Here is a 19566-nt window from a genome sequence, read left to right as displayed (position 1 = left end):
AAACCATTAATTACTGCAAAATGTGGTTGTAGACATAAAGACAATAATGGGGTATTTATAATTATTTCTTCACATGGATTTATATGTAAGATCATATGATGCAGCAAAACACTCACATGTACAGTAAAGGTAAAGCATTGCGCCTGCCGTGAAGGCAGTTTCTGCTGTACTACAGGTGATGTGAGCAACACCACATCCCCAGCTGCCTTTACTTGCTCAGATACCTGTTCATTTGAGTGAGTCCCAGAGCTACCTTATTCATGGTGCATGAACATAGTCCAACCTGAGCACACACACTCTGGGAATTAATCTGCATCTTTCACATAACAGTGGACTATACAGAATATAAAATAACTAACACATAATTACTTACAACTTACATCAGAATAATGATAATTATAGGCAATGTTATAAATAGTGTTTTAAGTCCACTTTATGCACAGTAAGGCTAATCGGGACAGGACCTACAGTTTAAAGTGGAATCCGAACCACTATTTGCCTCCACCAGAGAACGTTCTTGTTCACAGGGCATGAGACACCTAGATTTCATTTCCAAGGTGGGTGATCTTAAGTAAGAATTTTCTGTTGATATCCCTGCACACAGAGTTCTGAGGCTACCAATGGTGTTAATGCATAAGAGTAACTTGACATGGCTTATGTAACACTAAACTGTCACTAAAAATACCAACAAGGAATATATATTCAATGTGTATGACAATCTGTAACTTATGACACATTTAGAATTTTATAAAAACTAATTACATTGCAGACACCTATTGCATCAATTTACTGAGTGTATTTGTTATCACAACACAGGGTTTTCCAAAATTATCTTTTATCCACATCAAAACAGAAACGGAAGAATATAATAATCTCTTCTTGCATATTGAACAGTAAGTTTCAAAGTTTGTTGTGATGCTAATAGAGTTCCACATGAGCACCATTCCTTGCACATCGAGATGATATTGGACTTCATGCCATGTTCTCCCAGCATGTCCAGGAATTATTGTGATGGCAGCTGATCCGAATCTCTGGCATTTGTGGGGTACACAATATCCTTGACATTATCACAGAAAAAAGTTTAGGATAATGGAGGGTAAGATCTGGTGGCCATGAGGCCAAGGAATTTTGCACTGTCATTTTGAGTACAAATACCAGGTGGCTATAATTAAAGTGATGGTGTTCAGAGTGGTACAGCATGGGCTGTAATGAGAGTAGCAGTCTGAAACTTCGTAGATATGCTAATGATATGCTCGTGAATTATGCAAAAACAAAAAAAAAAAAGTTCCAATTCTCGCCACCAGGGTAGAAAATGGTGCTGTAAGCAGTCAAAACGTGCTATAGTTAGTTACAGGAAAAAGGCAGGAAACATCAAACACATTTGCGAGCGCATTGCTTCATTAGCATATCTACGAAGTTTCAGACTGCTACTCTCATTACAGCCCATGCTGTACCACTCTGAACACCGTCACTTTAATTATAGCCACCTGGTATAAACTTCGGGACAACTTCTTACAACAAACAACATAACTTATTTTGTTTATGTTCTAAGGAGAGTCAGACTTTTGGAACACCCTGTATTTCTTACTATCAAGGTGAAAGCTATAAAATATAGATTATGGCATACAGAGAAGATGTTGAGTTACCATGTGGCCCAACCAGGGTCCCAGGTGAAATCTCTGATGGAGCCACAAGTTCCACAACTATCTCTTCACCAATCCTTGCTTTGAGTTGGAAAACTGTGCAACTCATCATTTTCTAGGAGTCTTAAGTTGTAGAAAAACAGAATAAAACAAAATCTTACCCATAGTTTTGCGCACGTAGTTTGGTCGTCAAATGTTTCAAACCTTTGAACGCATAAATAGAATCAATGTAGAGTACATGATTGTTGCAAATGGAAGGTTGACTTTCTTCTTTATCAGAGACTGAAAAAGCAAAAGAAATAATCTCAATGATATGGAAACTGTATTATTTTAAACCATACAGGGTGTTTGAAATGTTGTGCACCATAGGCTTGTTGAGACTGGCTGGATACCTTGTTTTCAGAATACTGGATTGGTCACAGAAGACCCATTGAATGGACCCCACACTCACCAGATTTGAATCCATTGAACTATCCATTCTGGGGATATCTGCAATCCTGGGTGTACAGTGTGAATATTTGCAATTTAGCCCACATCTGCACCAGGATTGAGGACGAATGCCATGGCAAAGCTCAAGTTGATGTTCCCCATGTGTCAACAGCCTGTTATTCGGTCTACAGACCTGTCTGGAACTCGACAAAGTAAACACTTTGATATGGTGTGAGACTTTTCAGACACCCTGTATAACTTTAAATTCTTGTAAATTTAGATTACTTTTGCTTCATACCTGTCAACCTATTCCTGTCTTACTGATGTCCAACCTTTAAATACAGAGAGTAGTAAATACAGGGTGGCCCAAAAAAAGATAACCAAAATGTAGAACCGTTCTAAATACCTTTTTTGGGCCACCCTGTATAACTAAGACAATACTCATATAACATATACCTCCTTTTGGTTACCCAAGTTTTCAGATCCATCTTGATCCTTCCTCAAGTCTGCAAAGGTATGCAACGATACATTATGAAAGACGAAGACACATCTATTCGTGAAGGATTAGGAAATGACTGTCCATTTTAGTAATGCAATCTTGTGTAAAATTTCTATACATTGTACATTGCAGCAAATCTCCAGCCTCTCATCAGTGGGCACCTTGAGGGAAAGGAAGGGGGGGTTAAGGTGGCCAGAATATGGTTCATATCAACTGTGACTGACATTGAGAATTGTGAGGTCCTACCTGAACGTCCCTACACTGGGGATAATTTTCATCCTAGCTTATGTGAACACAATGATGCTGATGTTATTGATCATATATTTGCATATTTTTATCATATTTTAGGCCAAATATAGGGTGTTTTGTGCCTGTAATGCAAAGGAATTTGTGTGGTCTCCCCTACCCCTTCCTCACCACTATAACTATTTTTACCAGAACTGTGCTGTGAATTTTTTCCAAGAGGAATGTTGTTTATCTGGTTTAATAGTCTGTCAAAAGAGAACGTCCCAATATTCAATTGTATTTTATTTCTGCATAGGGTCGACAAAGTGATGTAAAGGACACTATACTGCTAACAAAATAATGATTTTGTAAATTGTTTAAGAAAAAAAAACAAAAAAAGTTTGTATTTTTAGCAATATTTCTGTTGTATTTTCAGTTTATTTAGGTCTAACTTTTGTACTTTTAAGGACATAAGTGGATACATGTTTCTAAAGATTTTAGAGGCATTCTAAAACTCACCTTTCTCTTCCTCCTTCTGTTCTCGGCTGTCAACTGAAATATAATATAAAATGTATCTTGAATAATAATGATTAATGTTCATGGTAATAACAATAACTATATTTCATATTAACAACATGTGACAAGCAATGTGATTTTCTGTTAAAATATTAAACTTTAAAATTACTATAAGTTCAGATTATGGACGATTAATTGTTGCCAACAAAAGAAATTCAATTAAAAAGTATGTCATAGTCCATCTGTAGTCTGTATTCTATATTTCATTCACCCCTCCCACACACACTCACTTACTTACATCTGACTTGCATTATTGTTGAATCTGGTGCAATTTGGCACAGGAGTACAGTTTGAGAAAAGTTTAAAACACTGTACATTAAATTAATACAGCCAAAAAACTGGATCTACAATTTTTACTTGAAAAGATGGTGTTTCAACTGGTATTATTTAAAACAAGGCATTGCAAATATCATTACGTACCTCCAAATTGAATACCGCCAATGTCCTTCAGTATAGAGGAATGCATTTCTGGAAAAAAAAAAAATTAAAAATCCATTCAGTACAAGTAGTGTAAACTAAACCCATTCTTATGCCCATTGTAAACAATTACATTTAGTTTCTGGAAGTACTTAAATGTTATCAGCAGTGGCCGCAATTAGGGGCAGTTGCCCCCCCCCAGCTTTGGCACCTTGCTGGAACCCAATCACCGTCAGTGATTATCAGTAGAAGCATGCAAATTTAGTTTTTGACGAAAACACGAAATATGAAATAACATGCTGTAATGTTCATGTTTCTGAAAGGTGTGAGGTGCATTTTCCTACCCTGCTTTGTCACGAAATAATGCAAAATGAACTGCAAAATGCGAAATATACTCTTAAAATTGAATTTTACCGTTTATATACTGACGCAACACTTTCTAAAGTCTGAAGTATCCTGTGAGTTATACAATTCACGGAAAATTGATTAATTCTGCTGTAAATATTTGAGAAGCAAAAATGGACCCCTTTATACAGGAATAAACTTAATACTCTGGTAACTACATAAATGTGCTATTAGAAGAGATAAGTTTATTTTGTGTAATAAGTACAGTTGTTAAATCAAATTTAGGATTATATTCACAATTTTAAAACCAAAATGTCATTTTATATAGCACTTTTGATGTGATTATTCACCGCAATAACACCAAAATTTTATTTTATTTACCACTTTTGAACCCGAAATTGACTGATTTTGTAACAAAAATTTTGCTTTTTTATTTACCAAAAATATGTGCCTCTAGTTATCAGTGTAATACTTATATGTGAAACTTACTGGAACACGTGATTAATATCTCTGCAGATGTATCGGTATCGGAAAGATGGAATTCATCTACCGATACCAGCCAATACTTTTCCGGTCTATTGGTCTTTCACGGGGTCGGCAACACTTTCGCAGTCTAAGTATCCTGGAAATTATGCAAAATCCAAACTTTTTTATATTTTGCACAAATGTTGCACAAAAAACTGTATTTTTTGATTAGATAATGTCTATTTTCATATTCTGATGTATTTCTTGAATATTTTAAAGCAAATATCTTGGTAAATTATTATTTACATGCAAATACTGAGCAATATTTTGAACAGTATCGCTATCAGTAGAGCCCGGAAGTTCAGGCATTTATTTTCGTTAAAATAGGCAGGCAAAAAGGCATTTATAATGTGGAAAATAGGCGCTAAAAATGAAAAAAAGGCAAAATAAACCGAAAAAAGGCACATTTGGAAGTCACTTACTTTTATCTATAATTTCTGGCAAAATGTTAAAATCTACATTGGGAAGAGCATTTCAATTTTCTCCATCTTGATTGCACATAACTACAAGGTGTTTTTTTTTTTAAGTTCTCAACATTCATTGATAGTCGTCTGTCAGAGAGAATGTTTTTCATAATAGAATATGATCTTTCTACTTCGACAGAAGTTATTGGAGCATACATAAAACAAGCTAATGTAGCTGGACTCATTTTGGTAACAGCATTTTCACCTTTTAGAATATCACAAATTGTTTTCAATTGTTTCAAGTCCTCATTTGCACTCACTACCTGTTTGCACTTTTCCGCAACAGCTGACCCCTTTTCTCCTGGCACTTCCATCATATGCTCCATAGATTCCTCGTAGATTTTCATGGATGCTATAATTGTAATTGTCTCTGGCAATGCACCATAATGTGCAAAAATAAACTTGAATAGCACAGGAGTTTTTCCACTGAAGCCGCTTCATTTTCTGGAAGAGCATCTATCACTTCACTGATTTTTTTAAGGTCATTATCAATATATAGCTGCTGATATCCAGGTTCCCCATCTGGTCAAGACTGGTTGTGGAGGTAAACTAAGCTCAGATGCAACTTCCTTAAATTTTCGGGTTCGAGAGGGAGATTTCAGAAATATCTTCTTTGTGTTCGAAATCAACCTGTCCACTTCAGCAGTCAATCATGCACAAGGAAATGTTAACCGAAAGGCAATATCCTAACTGAGCATGAAATACAATTTTCTCACACTTTTCTCCTTCAGCAATGTTGAAACATGCATGAGTTCAATATTACTTAAATAAGACGAAAATTACTCACATAATAAACGGAAGAAAAATAAATGCCAACAACGTTTTTTCAGAGAAAAATAATTTATATAAACATTTTTTTAAAGAAAATGGTCAAATTTCATTGAAAAAGGCAAAAAAGGCATTATAATTAAAAATAGGCAGTGGGGTCCCAAATAGGCAAAATAGGCAAAATGAAAAGGCTTCTAAAACATTCGAAACAACATAAGAAACTTATATCCGGAAAAATTTTATCAATATATGCAGTAGATAAAAAAAGGCATTTTGCCAAACTTCCGGGCTCTAGCTATCAGTATCGGTGGGAATCGGTAAGAGTATCAGTATCGGTCCAAAGTGGTATCAGCTCAGCCTAATGAAAAATGTAGTATTTTATTTTCAAAGTATAGTTCAGAGGAACATGTGTTGCTTAAAATCAACATATTCTTGAATTTCTATGCACATTGATACAAACCATTTACATTTTTACATGTTATTTTCAAACACAATAAAGTCTATAAATTCTAGTAAAAAAAACAATAACATATGTGCATGAAGTGTTATATATTCACAACTATATGAAAAATGTCAACTATCTTTGCATATTTTGTAACAATGATCTTAATTAGTGATATACAGTGGCATGGCCAAGGGAGATTTGGTGGTGGTCATAACCTCCCACCTTTGGCCCAGCAGTCCTAAAAAAAAGAACGTCAAACGTGGGAAAAGATGGTAAAATGAGAGCTGACTACTAAAAAAAAGGATACGTAGCCCTCCCCCTAAACAAACACACCCTTTTGGAATTTTAGGCATGTACAGTGTATTTAGAACAACTGGAAATGTTATCATGAGTAGAGAGCGGAAGTTGATGACCTAAAAATATAGGTATATGACCTATAGAATGTCCTAAAAAATGGTGAAAAACGATGTAAAAATTGCAAAAAATGACCATTAAATTTGTTAGTTTCAGGTTAAAAATTGAAATGAAAAGGAAATTAAACAAAAAGCAATCTAGCTTTAAAAAAACAGGCATCAAATGATACCATATGCACATTCAATTAAAATATGCAACGAGGATTTCCAATGGAAACAACCGAATAATTTTAAAACAATTTAATGAAAAAGTCGTACACACTGAATGAATTGGTGTAAAATGCATTAATTTCCTGCATCTTTGCCTGGTGATGTAAGTGTGGTGTGTTTCTGTGGCACTGTAAAGAAATAGAACTCATCATGATCCACGTAAGACAATTTTTGTTAAGGAATTTAACAAATTGTATAAAAAATAGGCAAACCAAAATCAGGCCAGTCTGGCCAGGGTATCTCCAGCCTCTTCTTATCTGACCTTAAATCTGAGTTGGCCCCAGACGGACACATGGTGCTTTCCCCCGACACAACAAAGACTGTCACCAGTTCAGCATTTCTTTTGCTTGTAAGTTGCAATTCTGCGAGATATGCATATATAGGCCTATGTTCACCTTGGTGAAAAGACTCAAGAAAATTACCAAAATGAAAGAAGTGGCAAAATATGACGAAACAATACATTGAATATTGCGAAAAATGACGGGAAAATCACGAAAATCAGGGAAAATGACCTGAAACCTGAAAATTGGCACTTTAATTACCTTTTTTGGGTTCTAGACGAAGCTAAATATTGTGTATATTTAATGGGCATCGTGTCAGAAAAAAGATGACATTTCATCAACTTCCACTCCCTAATCATGAGTAAGTGTCTAGTAAATTTTGTAGAAGTAGATTCCGTCAGTTTGAGGAGCTGGCTTCATAATTTCTTGGGAGTACTTGAGTTATATTATTTTATCCATATATTAAAAATTAAATTAAGTTTTTTCTTCTTTCTTTCTCCAGGTGGCCAGTTGTATTGGACATGTACGTTCTGCAGACAAATCATGTGAGACCATGCTGCACGGTTGATTTATCTCAGAGACATATTATTTTTATGCTGACTCTTCTTACCTCTTGTTCCTTCACTTTGCTTAGTTGTCCCAGATGCACTCTCTGCTTGAGGCTCAGGCTTGTCTTCTTCTTTGCCGACAGGTACCCTGATGGGGAAATTCAAATTTTAAAATTTTATATTATTACACTACACGTATTGGTAAAAATTATGCATCTGCAGTCCTAATATGGAGCTACTTTAAAGGAAGGTCTGGGTTGATACAGGGTGTATCACAAGTGATAGTGCACACTGAAAATATAGTAGAAGCAAAAAAGTCTCAGTTAACATGGGGTTGCAATCGAATCATTTGCGAATGTATGGTTACCATCCACCAATGACTTGATTGTTTGTACACATTGTTTGCGACATAATTGTGAATGTATGGTTACGATACGCTACTGACGTGATTGTTTGTACACATTGTTTGCGACATAATTGCGAATGTATGGTTACGATACGCTACTGACTTGATTGTTTGTACACATTGTTTGCAACATAATTGCGAATGTATGATTACGATATGCTACTGACTTGATTGTTTGTACACATTGTTTGCGATATAATTGTAAATGTATGGTTACAATACGCTACTGACTTGATTGTTTTTACACATTGTTTGCAACACAATTGCGAAAGTATGGTTACGATACGTTACTGACTTGATTGTTTGTACACACTGTGCGCTTGTCACTTTACAAGTGACTTACCTGTTATGCTCTCCGTCCTGTACGGGACGCATGGTTTGTTTACAACACCACCTTTCTTTAGTGTTCAGGTTTTCAAAAAAAGAAGCCTCGGAGTGTGCAAGGAGACAAGCGTACGATGGGAACAAACAATCAAGTCAGTGGTGAATGGTAACATACATTTGCAATTATCTTACAAATGGTTCGATTACGACCCCATGTTTACTGAGACTCTTTGCTTCAACTATCGTGTACTCTTCACCGTTTCAGTTTGCGCTATCACTTCTGATACACCCTGTATATGTGAACGCCTAGGGTTAGGGTTAACATAATCGTCAGCCTTACCTTAAATGTAGGGTTTGGAAGTTGAGGAAAAATCCTTTTTTTCCTAGTGTCCGAAGACAAGGCCCAACATAATATATGTTCATTTTGGGTCATTGTAGGCCAGAAAAGGGTGGGTTTTATTTGTCCCTTTTTGCCTTTTTCGGCGATTTTTGGCTTATTGGTCCTTTTTTAGCCTTTTTTGTTCACCTTCTTTTGACTAAATTTTTATTGCCCATTCTCAATTTGAATCATCATCACTTCATCACCTTTTAAACATCCTTTCTGAAGTAAAGAAAAAAAAAAGAAAGAAAAATATTTGAACCATCCCTGAAACAAGAGAAAAACATTTTTGGACGACTGAAGCAGGTACGGTACAAGGTCCTTTAACCGTAACTTGTCTGGAAGGTTGCGCTGTAAGTAGCAACTTTATCTTGTTTTGAAGCTTTCAGCATGGTGTATACGACCAGACAGCACGCACCTGCAAAGATCTCAAGTCAGATAAGGAGGTGCGGCGCAGAGGGAGGGGGCTGGAAAGTTATTTAATGTCTGAAAGAAGATGCATTTCATTCATATAGTTTTTTCGCACTGTGAATTTTGTATTTCTTTATTCATTAAATATGTAATTAAAACTGAAGTTATTAATTAATTTGGATCACATTTATACGTCCTTTTTTGTTTTTACGTCCTTTTTTATATTTTAAGGTCTTTTTATAGTTTTTTTTTGGCAATTTAAAGGTCTTCAACTTCCGAGCCCTACTCATATTTAATTTCAGTTACAACTAGGGAAAGGATTTTAAGGTGTAAAATTATAGTCGGGAAAGGAAAAAAAAAAGTATCCGAAAATGTTTTCAAATAGGTGCTGATAAAATGTCTTTATTCAATGCTCTCTTTTACTGCACTTCTGTATATAATGCACGCAGACCACGTAGAGTGGTTGTGGTTCTGCCGAATAGGTTTTGTTGAAGTTGCTTGCGGGTTTTGCTACATTATCTTGGGAACTATTGGGGCTATTATACCATTTTATAGCTCTCCTTCTGCTCTACAGACTATGGATTTTATGTAGCCGCTCAAGAAGAGTGAAAATAATTTATTTTTCTGTCCAATTCTTTAACAAAACATGAAAGAAAAGGAAGGGAAAAGGTGCTAAAGCATCAAAGAGGGGGTAAAAAGATGATAAATATGCTAATCTCATGAAAAGGTGCAAAAAAGTGCAACAAAGTGTGTTCATTTTACTTGATTTTGTGTCCTAAAATACATATCTCAAACAATCGGTACAAAAACAGCTATATTTTTGGAAAGGTGCCGCACCTACTTACAACTATCATGCCAAATCAAGTCAGATGGTTACACTTTAACCACGATGAGAAAATCGCTGTTGCGCTGTCATCAAATTTTCAACCATAACCTTGCGAAGGGAGTGTGAGCAATGCAATCAGCTACTTGCTGTGTAATCCAGTCCTTGCATTGCCAAAATGAGAGGCATTTTTCAACATGTCAATTTGTGGTTATGTGCTTGTAAGAACCATAAACTACAAGAGAATAATTCTACAATGCATACATACAATAAAAATTGGTTAATTTTACATCGCTTTTCTATAACTTTTGGCTAATCACAAAGATAAGGATGAGTGATGATATGAAATTGATGAAGAGAGGCTCAGAAAGAACAACCAAGCCCGGGGCAGGATTCTAACCCAGCGTAGCATGCTGTGCTAGCCACTCTGTCATGAAGGTCACCTCAATGAAGTGAAACATCTATATTACTTTTTTCAGAGGACCAACATGAAAGAAACTTATAATGTGGGAAAATATAAAACCTGGGAAAATTTTCTATCAATATGCTGTATTGGGACCATGAAGATTGAATGTACCAGGTGTTTCATATATAATTCGGGGTTACAAAAATTTATTGCAAGTAAACTATTGAAGTTTCGTTAATGAAATCAGTCAAGAATGAACGAGGAACGCAAACAGTTTGTGTGTGCATGTTTTGTTAAACTGAGAGTTCATATCCCTGCCGCTAGGTGACACTCAAATCACCCACATCACTCAGTGTTTTGTGCAATGTTTTGGTCCGCAAGATCATGAGACCTTACACAGTGTGACTTCTTTTTGTGGGGCATCGTCTCGACCGATCCTCGTGATATCGCAGTTCTAAGGGAGTGTATGAGGTGTGGCTACAAAAAAAAATTGATTGATGTTGCTGTCGACAAACAGAAAGCACCTCAAGGTCAAGCGGTGCATGAGTCTATCGACTGTGTGATTTCCAAGGGTGTGCGGCAATCAGTTCCGCTGTAGCTTGTAGACGAAGTGAACCGTACATCTGTGCTCCGTCGGAAAAATGTTTAAGTGTGAAAGTGGAACAGCATATTAATTTGATGTCTCTTATGAAACTCGAAAAATCCACTACAGAAACTTATGCTTTGTTGAAGGAAGTATAAAGAGATGAGTGTTTATCACGCATGCAAGTGTTTGAGTGGTTTCAAAGGTTTACAGAGGGACGAGAAGTGATCGTGGACGACTTGCGTCCTGGATGGCCTTGCATGTCAAAAACGGAATCAAACATTGCAAATGTTGGTGAATTGATTCGAAAAGATCGTCGCTTGAGTATTCGAGCTATTGCAAAACAACCAACATTATTACATTACAGTGATGATGACCCTTCGTGAGCGAGTAAGAAGACGATGACCTGATTTGTGGAAAAGCAAGTCATGGATTCTTCATCAGGACAATGCTCCTGTCCACACGGCATTGCCAGTCAAGGCTTTTTTGGCCAAGCATGGGATCCCAGTGTTAGAACATCCACCCTATTCACCAGATCTCGCTCCGTGCGACTTTTTTTTTTATTCGCAAAGGTCATATCAGCACTAAAAGGAACCAGATTTACGACTGTAGAATCTGTGAAATTAAAAGCGACGGAGGGCATGAACATGGTTTCAGAAAATGATTTCCAGCACTGCTTCCAGCAATGGAAGATTCGTATGGAGAAGTGTATCGATAGTTCAGGGGAGTACTTTGAAGGGGATAATGTTCGTATTGTACAAAATAACCAATAAAAGATTTTGTAGCAACAGTCCTGTTTTTTTCTAGCCACACCTCGTATCATCGCAGCGATAGGCACTATCGACAGACTTGTGCTGATGCGAGGGTTGCAACAAGTAGACTATCGTGTTGATGCGTGCCGTGTCACCCGTGGTGCACACATTGAACATTTGTAGGTGTTAAAAACAACTGTGTGAGTTCCTCGTTCCTTCTGGACTGGTTTCATTAACGTAAGTTCAATATTTTACTTGCAATAAATATTTGTAATCCCTCAAGTACTTATGAAACACCCAGTATAATACGGTAAAATCTAAAAACAGGGAAAGTAGTAAAATCGGTATTCCACTGTACTTGTCATAATCATGATCCAGTTTCAGTTCTAAGTATTTGAATCATCATGAAGGGAAAACCCATACATAGTGAAAGCGGAAAGGTAACTTTGTTGAAGTTTTCGACAATGACCAAGGGAGGGAAGCCATCCATATGGCAACCCAGGGGCACTCGGGCACAACGTTTGCAGCAGTTCTCATCTTGGTTGAGAATAGCTACATTTTTCAACACTTTTGAAATATCTATTTTTCTTCATTTTGTGGCACCTTCCCATAAGTGTAATTTCAGACCCAACTTTGGGGCGAACATGTAGCTTAACTTTTGAAGGGGCAGTATCACAAAGTTCTGAAGCTCATAAAAAATGTCATTCAGGACTGACGATACTTCAGGATTCCTACACAAAATCATGCAATTTTTTCCAGGACTTTTCAAGGATTTTCTACAATTGCTCCAGGACAAGTGTAGAAAGTAAGCATGGCAAAATACACATCATTACATATTTTCTTTTATTAAAAAAAATAGTTCTAATTTTTTTTTAATACAGGCTCCCAACTCCCCTACACCTGCTCCTTTCCACACCTTTCATTTCTTAGTATAATGAAGGTTATTTAATTTTTACAATAATACAGAAAAAATACAAAGGTAGAAAAAATAAACACAAGTATATATAAGTTTATAAAAAATTACCATTTTGTATTACAAATAAACAAGAATAATATCCTTGGAAAACTTGGAACATTTAGGATAGCAAACCCTTTTCTTTAAACCATTATTATTATCATCATATTTTCTACTTCTGAGCGATACAAAATAATACAAAAACGCAGGGCATTATACTTCAATCACAAAAATAAAACTTTTCACAAAACTATGACTACAGTACACAGCAACGTGACATAAGTAAATAAACCACAGTCATGACACTGACCTGTTTTAAATAAAAACTTATTGTAATTCATACAAATAAAATGGGGCAAAGGAATTTCCAGGACAATCTCCAAAATTCCAGGTAAAGCTTGGAAAAATGTGAAATTTCATAACATTTCCATGCCTGGAAGGAATATTTTAAAATTCCAGGTTTTCCAGGACGCGTAGGAACCCTGTACTTGTTATTTTGGTCCTCAAGTTCCATGATGTTAACAAAAGTACCATTATCTTGTCATTTTTAACAAACCTGAAAATTTTGGGGAGCAGTGCTCCCCCTTGCCCCTGCCAAGTTACGCCTATGTCCAACCACAATCTGGGCCTGGATAAACTGATAGCAATATCATGGTGTAGTGCAGTAAACATGGGTCAATATTATGCTAGGGAAAAGTTCGGCATCCACGATGAAGGTGATTCTCGAGAAGGAATGTGTACAAGAAGTTTTCTCTTAGGTGCACATCTTAGGATTATTTCTCTATGACAAACAATGGGAAGGAAAAAAATTGAGAACATTTTCAGTCTTAGAAAATGATGGGTGAACAGTACTCAATAATAGGAACAACAAATGTTTTTATGGTACACAGACATGGGGCTTGGGGAGTGGCTCAAGCCCCCCCAATATTAACTATGTGGATACAGAGCCCCCAAATAATTTTGCTTAAGAGGATCTAATGTATTATTTTGCTTCTCTTGTAAAGTTTACTCTGAATTGTGCCACATGAACTTAACTTTACATACACATTTAAAATTTTCTAGACCATCATCTTTGGGGGGGCTGAAACCGCTAAACCATCAACTTTGGGGAAGCTATGACCAGAGACAGTATGAGTATTGTTCAAATTTTTAATAAAAAAAGTTTCAAAAGACGATGTGCATGAACTAGGGTAGTGGATGGGACGTTCGGGCTACAAATGGCTCTCACATGACATTCAGAACGAGATCATTGATATATTAGGGAGATCTGTTTTGCGCTCCGTGGTAGCAGATATTAAAAGTCGGGAATATTTTGCTATTATGGTTGACGAAGTTCTGAAAATCTCGAATTCTACACGTCATTTTCACTTTAAGTGATTTCTGGATTAAATACTAACAATTTACGATAAGTTCCAGAAATTGACAATGCAGAAAACATCGAGAATAACGACATTTTAAAATGAGCATTCAGTATTTCCCGACTGCTCGGGATCCTGATAAGTTGGGATCGCGACGAGAAATTTTTTTCCCCGATCCTGGTCCCGACTTTTCGAAATCCCGCACACCCCTAGCTTTTACGAGATTCTGAACACTGAGGCCAAAACTTTAAAAAGGGAGATAGTGAGTTATTCATTAATTTATTTCAGTGACCAGAGTCGCCCAATAATTTTGACAAGCTGGCACCCCTGTACACAGAGGACCAAACTAAAAACACTAGGATCACTGTCAGCATTTGTAGGGGCAATTTTGTTATTTTGCGTTGCTTTTCTGCCACTTCTGGCTAATTGCAACAATGAAGATGATTGATGAATAGCAGTAGCGCCTCTGACGCTTTTTTTTTCAGCGAAATAAAACGTATTTGTGCTTATTAACATGAAAATATAAAATCCATACTGTGACATCCTTTTTTGCCTTATTTTTCCTTCGAATTCTTAGTTTTTCTCAGGCGCACGGCACAGTCATGCTTGTTAGAAGCAGAACTTTTGCAATGGGAACGTTGTCTGCTGCAGAAGCTCCTATCGCTTCACGTTACGTGGGAAATCATGCCATTCTCTTTCGGCAGTACTTTTCTCTGATTGGTCGAGACTTCGACAGCATCTACGCTGACACATGCGTCACCACAGTGGTTTGAAAAGGGCATGTGTGCAAGTGATTTTGGTCAGCTGCAGTTCCTATCCCGAGGTCCAAGTAGTAGTTTGTTGTGACTAGGGCTCGGAAGTTGAGGACCTATAAATGCGATCCAAATTAATTAATAACTTCAGTTTTAATTACATATTTAATAAATAAAAAATATATAAAATTCTGGTGGTAAACACACAGTACGAAAAAAACTATATGAATGAAATGAATCTTCTTTCAGTCCAAAAATGTTTTTCTCTTGTTTCAGGGATGGTTCAGATGTATTTCTTCCTTTCTTTTTTTTTATTTCTTTACAACAGAAAGGATGTTTAAGAGGTGATGAACTGATGATGATTCGAATTGAGAATGGGCAGTAAAAACGTAGTCGAAAGAAGGTGAAGTTGCAAAAAAAAAGCCGTTAAGACCTAAAAAAAAAAAAAGGCTAAAAAAGGACCAATAAAATCCACCTTTTTCTGGCCTACAATGACCCAAAATGAACATATATTATGTTGCGCCTCGTCTTCGGACACTAGGAAAAAAAAGGATTTTCCTCAACTTCCGAGCACTAGTTATAACGTTCGAATATAATATAATTTGTGTGTCTGTCTCAACGCGACTACGAAATTCAAGCATTCTGAGGACTGCGTTCTGATAATTGGTGAGCATGACCAAATTGATTTCTTTCCAGCCGCCACTGATGATTAGATGAAATTGACGAAGGGGTGCTCACAAACACCACTCATGCTGTAGCTAAGATTCAAACCCAGGAACGTCAGTGGTGAGATTGAGGATTTTGTAGGTGAGCTAACCTATGTGTATTAATGTACATTTAACCTTTAAAAAGATTTGCGATGATAAAACAGTGAGAGAACATATATTCATTAAGTGCATCACAGGTCTGCTTACCCTTTGTACGAAGTTTTAGCAGAGCAGGTAGGGCACTGTGCGTAGGGCATAAAGTACTTCTTCAGCAGCATCATATGTCTCCGTGACTGAAGCCCAAGAGCCTGTTCATATATACAGTAAAAGATTTCATATAAAGTAAGATAAAGGTTTTACATATGTGGAGAAAATATTATTTCTACAAAACTATGGATCCATATTCAGTTTACATGAATATGTGTGTGTGAGAATAGGAGCGTTGCCAGTAATTACATCTAATCGAATGTTATTATCATCATACACAACCCAGAGAAAGATTTTTAATACTTTTTTAATGCTAGAACAGGCCCGTCACCAGTCAGGGGCCAGAGGGAACATCAGCCCCCCTTGGCACTGATTATCTAGACTTTGTAAGTTCTTTCACAGGGGAGCTTATTTATCTGTACCTTCTCTGTCCCTGTTGCAACCTCCCGTTTAGACAGAAATCTGACTTTGATGTCATCATGCAAATTCCCTTCTCATCTGCATCAAAGGTTAACGGCTCCCAAGTTTTGGGAACAAAGGGGTGTTTCATTGCTTCGGGCAGGGGTGGAATGTACTGTAGGCAGTGTGATTGAATATTGTGCATTTTTGTGTGATATAAATATCTGTATCATGTAAAGTATTATGGAATGTGTAAGGGAAGATTTCAGTATGTCAATTAACACTTCAAGAGATGTTTTAAAAGATGTAGGAGAATGTAGTATTTGTATGATATTTATAAATTTTGTTTAACAATGCCCCCCCCCCCCACATAATTTACCTTCATTTAATACTGTTCAATTTTTAAAAAAATGGAGTTGGTTAACAAAGACCCCTCATAACCCTTGAGCCCCCCTGGAGCTCAGTTCTAGCTATGGGTCTGTGGTAGCAAGAGATTGAACCAATGACTACATGAATGAATAGGGGCATGCATATTTCGTTTTTGACGAAAAAACGAAATTTGAAAAAACACATTGTAGTGTTAATTTTTCATGTTTTTGAAAGGTGTGAGATGCATTTTGTGACCATGTTTTGTCACGAAATAATGCGAAATGAACTGCAAAAAGCGAAATTAACTCTTAAACACGAAATTCAGGGTTGAATCAGTGGCTACATGAATGAATTATTTTTTTTTTGGTGCATCAACAGGTATGGCCATTTTGCACCCTTCAGTGTACACAGGGGAAAATCCCCTTATCTAAAATCTTTACCTGAGAGTTAAGAAGGGGGTGTAACCCCCTGAGAAAGGTTAAAAGTGCAGGATGTAAAGGGCCCTGCACAGGACACAAAAAAAAAACTTCCTCAGAGAGAATGAAAAAGGGCTGCTCTTCTCACAAAGCTAAAAAACATGAGTTAAAAACACTCTCATCATCTCCAAACATGGATGATAAATCGCTGGAAAGGTTAAAACTTTGTAGTCATATAAACTAATCAGGACTGGACCTTAAAAGTGCAATTACTGTACAATATACCTCCAGCAGAAAATGAACTTGGGACCCTTTGATTAAAGGAGATAGCATTAGTACGAGGGCCATCCAGAAAGTAGTACCCATTCGTGCCGTGTGGAACGCTAGTGACGCGAATAGCCACCGCTCAAGGTCAAACGACTTCAGTTGACTGTCTGCTCCATGTGTGCGAAGTTTTGTAGCGCTGTCATTGTAGTTATTGTTTCTGTGAGTGTTTACAATGTTCAAAAGACTTCAAAACACCGCTACTTGTGAAGTTAGGCTGTGATCGCATTTCTCAATGCCAGGAATGTGTGACCTTGAGATATTCACCATCAATTAAAGGAGGTTTATGGAGACCATGTTATTGATGAGTCGTCTGTTTGGCATTGGTGTCGAAACTTTAATTCGGGGAGGGAGAATGTCAATAGTAAATTAGCCAATGACCCTTTCTCTTTATGTCAGCTGCTTTGTGTAAGAGAGACAGTACTTTCCACGTGCCTAGCATGAGCTGCATAAACAATGCAAATTTACCATAAATTCAAACACGAATTCTGATTAGCTTTCCTGGAAACTACATAGCTTATTCTCCTTCACTTACACATCAATCATATATCCATCTTTTTCACATGTGAAACCTCTGAAATTTACTCCATCCAGAGGCCAGCATAATCTGCATTTTACCTACCCACTGCCCGCTTGCCGCGAGGACAGGTATACCTGCTCGCCTGCCCACGGCAACGAGTCGACTTGCGTCTTTACCCGGGTTCTTCGTCTTCCAGGCGCTCTGCGCTTACAAGGTAACTGGGCATTCAACAAGACCCGGGCGCCTGCAAAACCTGCTGGAAGGAAACAGCCCTCCGGCAGCGTGTCGCTCCAGGTGTTTCATCACCACGTGGACAGCTTCAGCCAGTGTTGCCTACTTACGTAGCTCGTAAATCCTACGAGGTCCTAGGAGGAGCTCTCTCCTCCAAGGAGAATTTATATACTTAGCGATTTCAGTTCAGCGTAAGCAGTTTTTATCTTATTGCCAGGAAATGCACGCAGTATTACAGCTTCATTTATTTAAATGAATGATCGAGCAAATAAAAATCTCCTCACTGAAAACTAATTGCTTTTCATTGCATGGTGCCTTAACCAGGCACGCAGTGGCGCAACCAGAGGGGGTAGGGTGCATTGCTCACAACCTTGGACGGAAATTAAGTCTAGCGGAAGGGTCAGGGTGGGGTCAAACATTAAAGTACAAGAAAAAACAGACTAGCAGAATTTAAGAGTAGCAGGGCTAAAGGGTACTCAAGATGGAATTAATTTTCATATTTTTCTTGCATTTTCCTTCCAGACGGCCAAGGGCACCTGCAGAGGGGGAATGGAGGGGTAATTGCAACCCCTTGATTTCAAATTTTATGAAAGTAGAAATATATTATAAAATATTATCCAGTCTCATCAAGTTCAATGCCGTAGCAAAGGGGTAGCGGGAGTCGGCCCTGAGCGCCGAACGATCTAAGTGAGAAAAGTTTTAAAACAGAGAATGCTATGGCGGCCCGTGATATTATTTGCTATTAATGTTGGTTTGTTACGAGTTGGATGAATTGATTATGTAATACGTCGCTCCATGTGAAAAGAAAATATTGTAGATGGAAATTTTACATGCCATATGTCTGTACATTCGGAATGCATTTATCATGCACTTGCTTTCTTTCAAAAACAGTTTGTGTGCTTGTTTTCCATTATTAGCTAATGTGAAATTGACGTGTTGAAAAAAAATATTTCTAATCCTCTGTTTCAACACAAATGCGCGTGAGAACCGACTTCTACCCCCTTTTTGCGTGATTTATGAGGATTATAATGCCTTTCATGCTACTTTATTACTATTATTGTGATTGTTCTTGTTGGCACGTTTATCCAAGTACTTGGCCCTACCCCCCAAACAAGGGTAACGGCAATGGCCCTGGCTGGCTACGGCCCTGGTGTTCGCAGTAGAACAGTGTGTTGTTCGACTCGCGACCTCAGCGTCGAACGTGACATGTTTCAGTCCTGTCCTATATCACTATATATACGTATATTGGTTGTTTACGACATATACTTATGGATCCTGTGCCACGGAAAACCTATTTCAATGTGTGTGTGTGGGGGGGGGGGTAGCAACATTCGTAAATCTCATTTCATTGGTGATGTGGCTTACGAAGCTTCGAATTCCTTATTTAAGTAGTGAAAATCTATTGCAGTTGGCAACACTGCAGAACGGTGTGGGCCAGATGCAGTTTCTACTCGAA

At 37.4% G+C, this 19566-nt stretch overlaps 1 protein-coding gene across 1 annotated transcript in view; it reads right to left on the bottom strand.

The window, feature by feature from the left end:
• Positions 1 to 19566, bottom strand: part of LOC145981760 (dynein regulatory complex protein 1) — a 54761-nt gene that overhangs the window by 11981 nt on the left and 23214 nt on the right. The window contains exons 11-15 of the mRNA XM_083115173.1: positions 15852 to 15952; positions 7851 to 7936; positions 3793 to 3840; positions 3316 to 3348; positions 1805 to 1925 (exon numbers count right to left, since the gene is read on the bottom strand). Of these exons, the coding sequence (XP_082971299.1) occupies positions 1805 to 1925; positions 3316 to 3348; positions 3793 to 3840; positions 7851 to 7936; positions 15852 to 15952 (389 nt within the window). The remainder of the gene's footprint in view (positions 1 to 1804; positions 1926 to 3315; positions 3349 to 3792; positions 3841 to 7850; positions 7937 to 15851; positions 15953 to 19566) is intronic.

The sequence above is a fragment of the Lepisma saccharinum genome, chromosome 30 (genome assembly GCF_977018435.1).
Source record: "Lepisma saccharinum chromosome 30, izLepSacc3.1, whole genome shotgun sequence".
In the NCBI taxonomy this organism is placed as follows: Eukaryota; Metazoa; Arthropoda; class Insecta; order Zygentoma; family Lepismatidae; genus Lepisma; species Lepisma saccharinum.
This window is presented reverse-complemented; position numbering and strand designations above follow the sequence as displayed.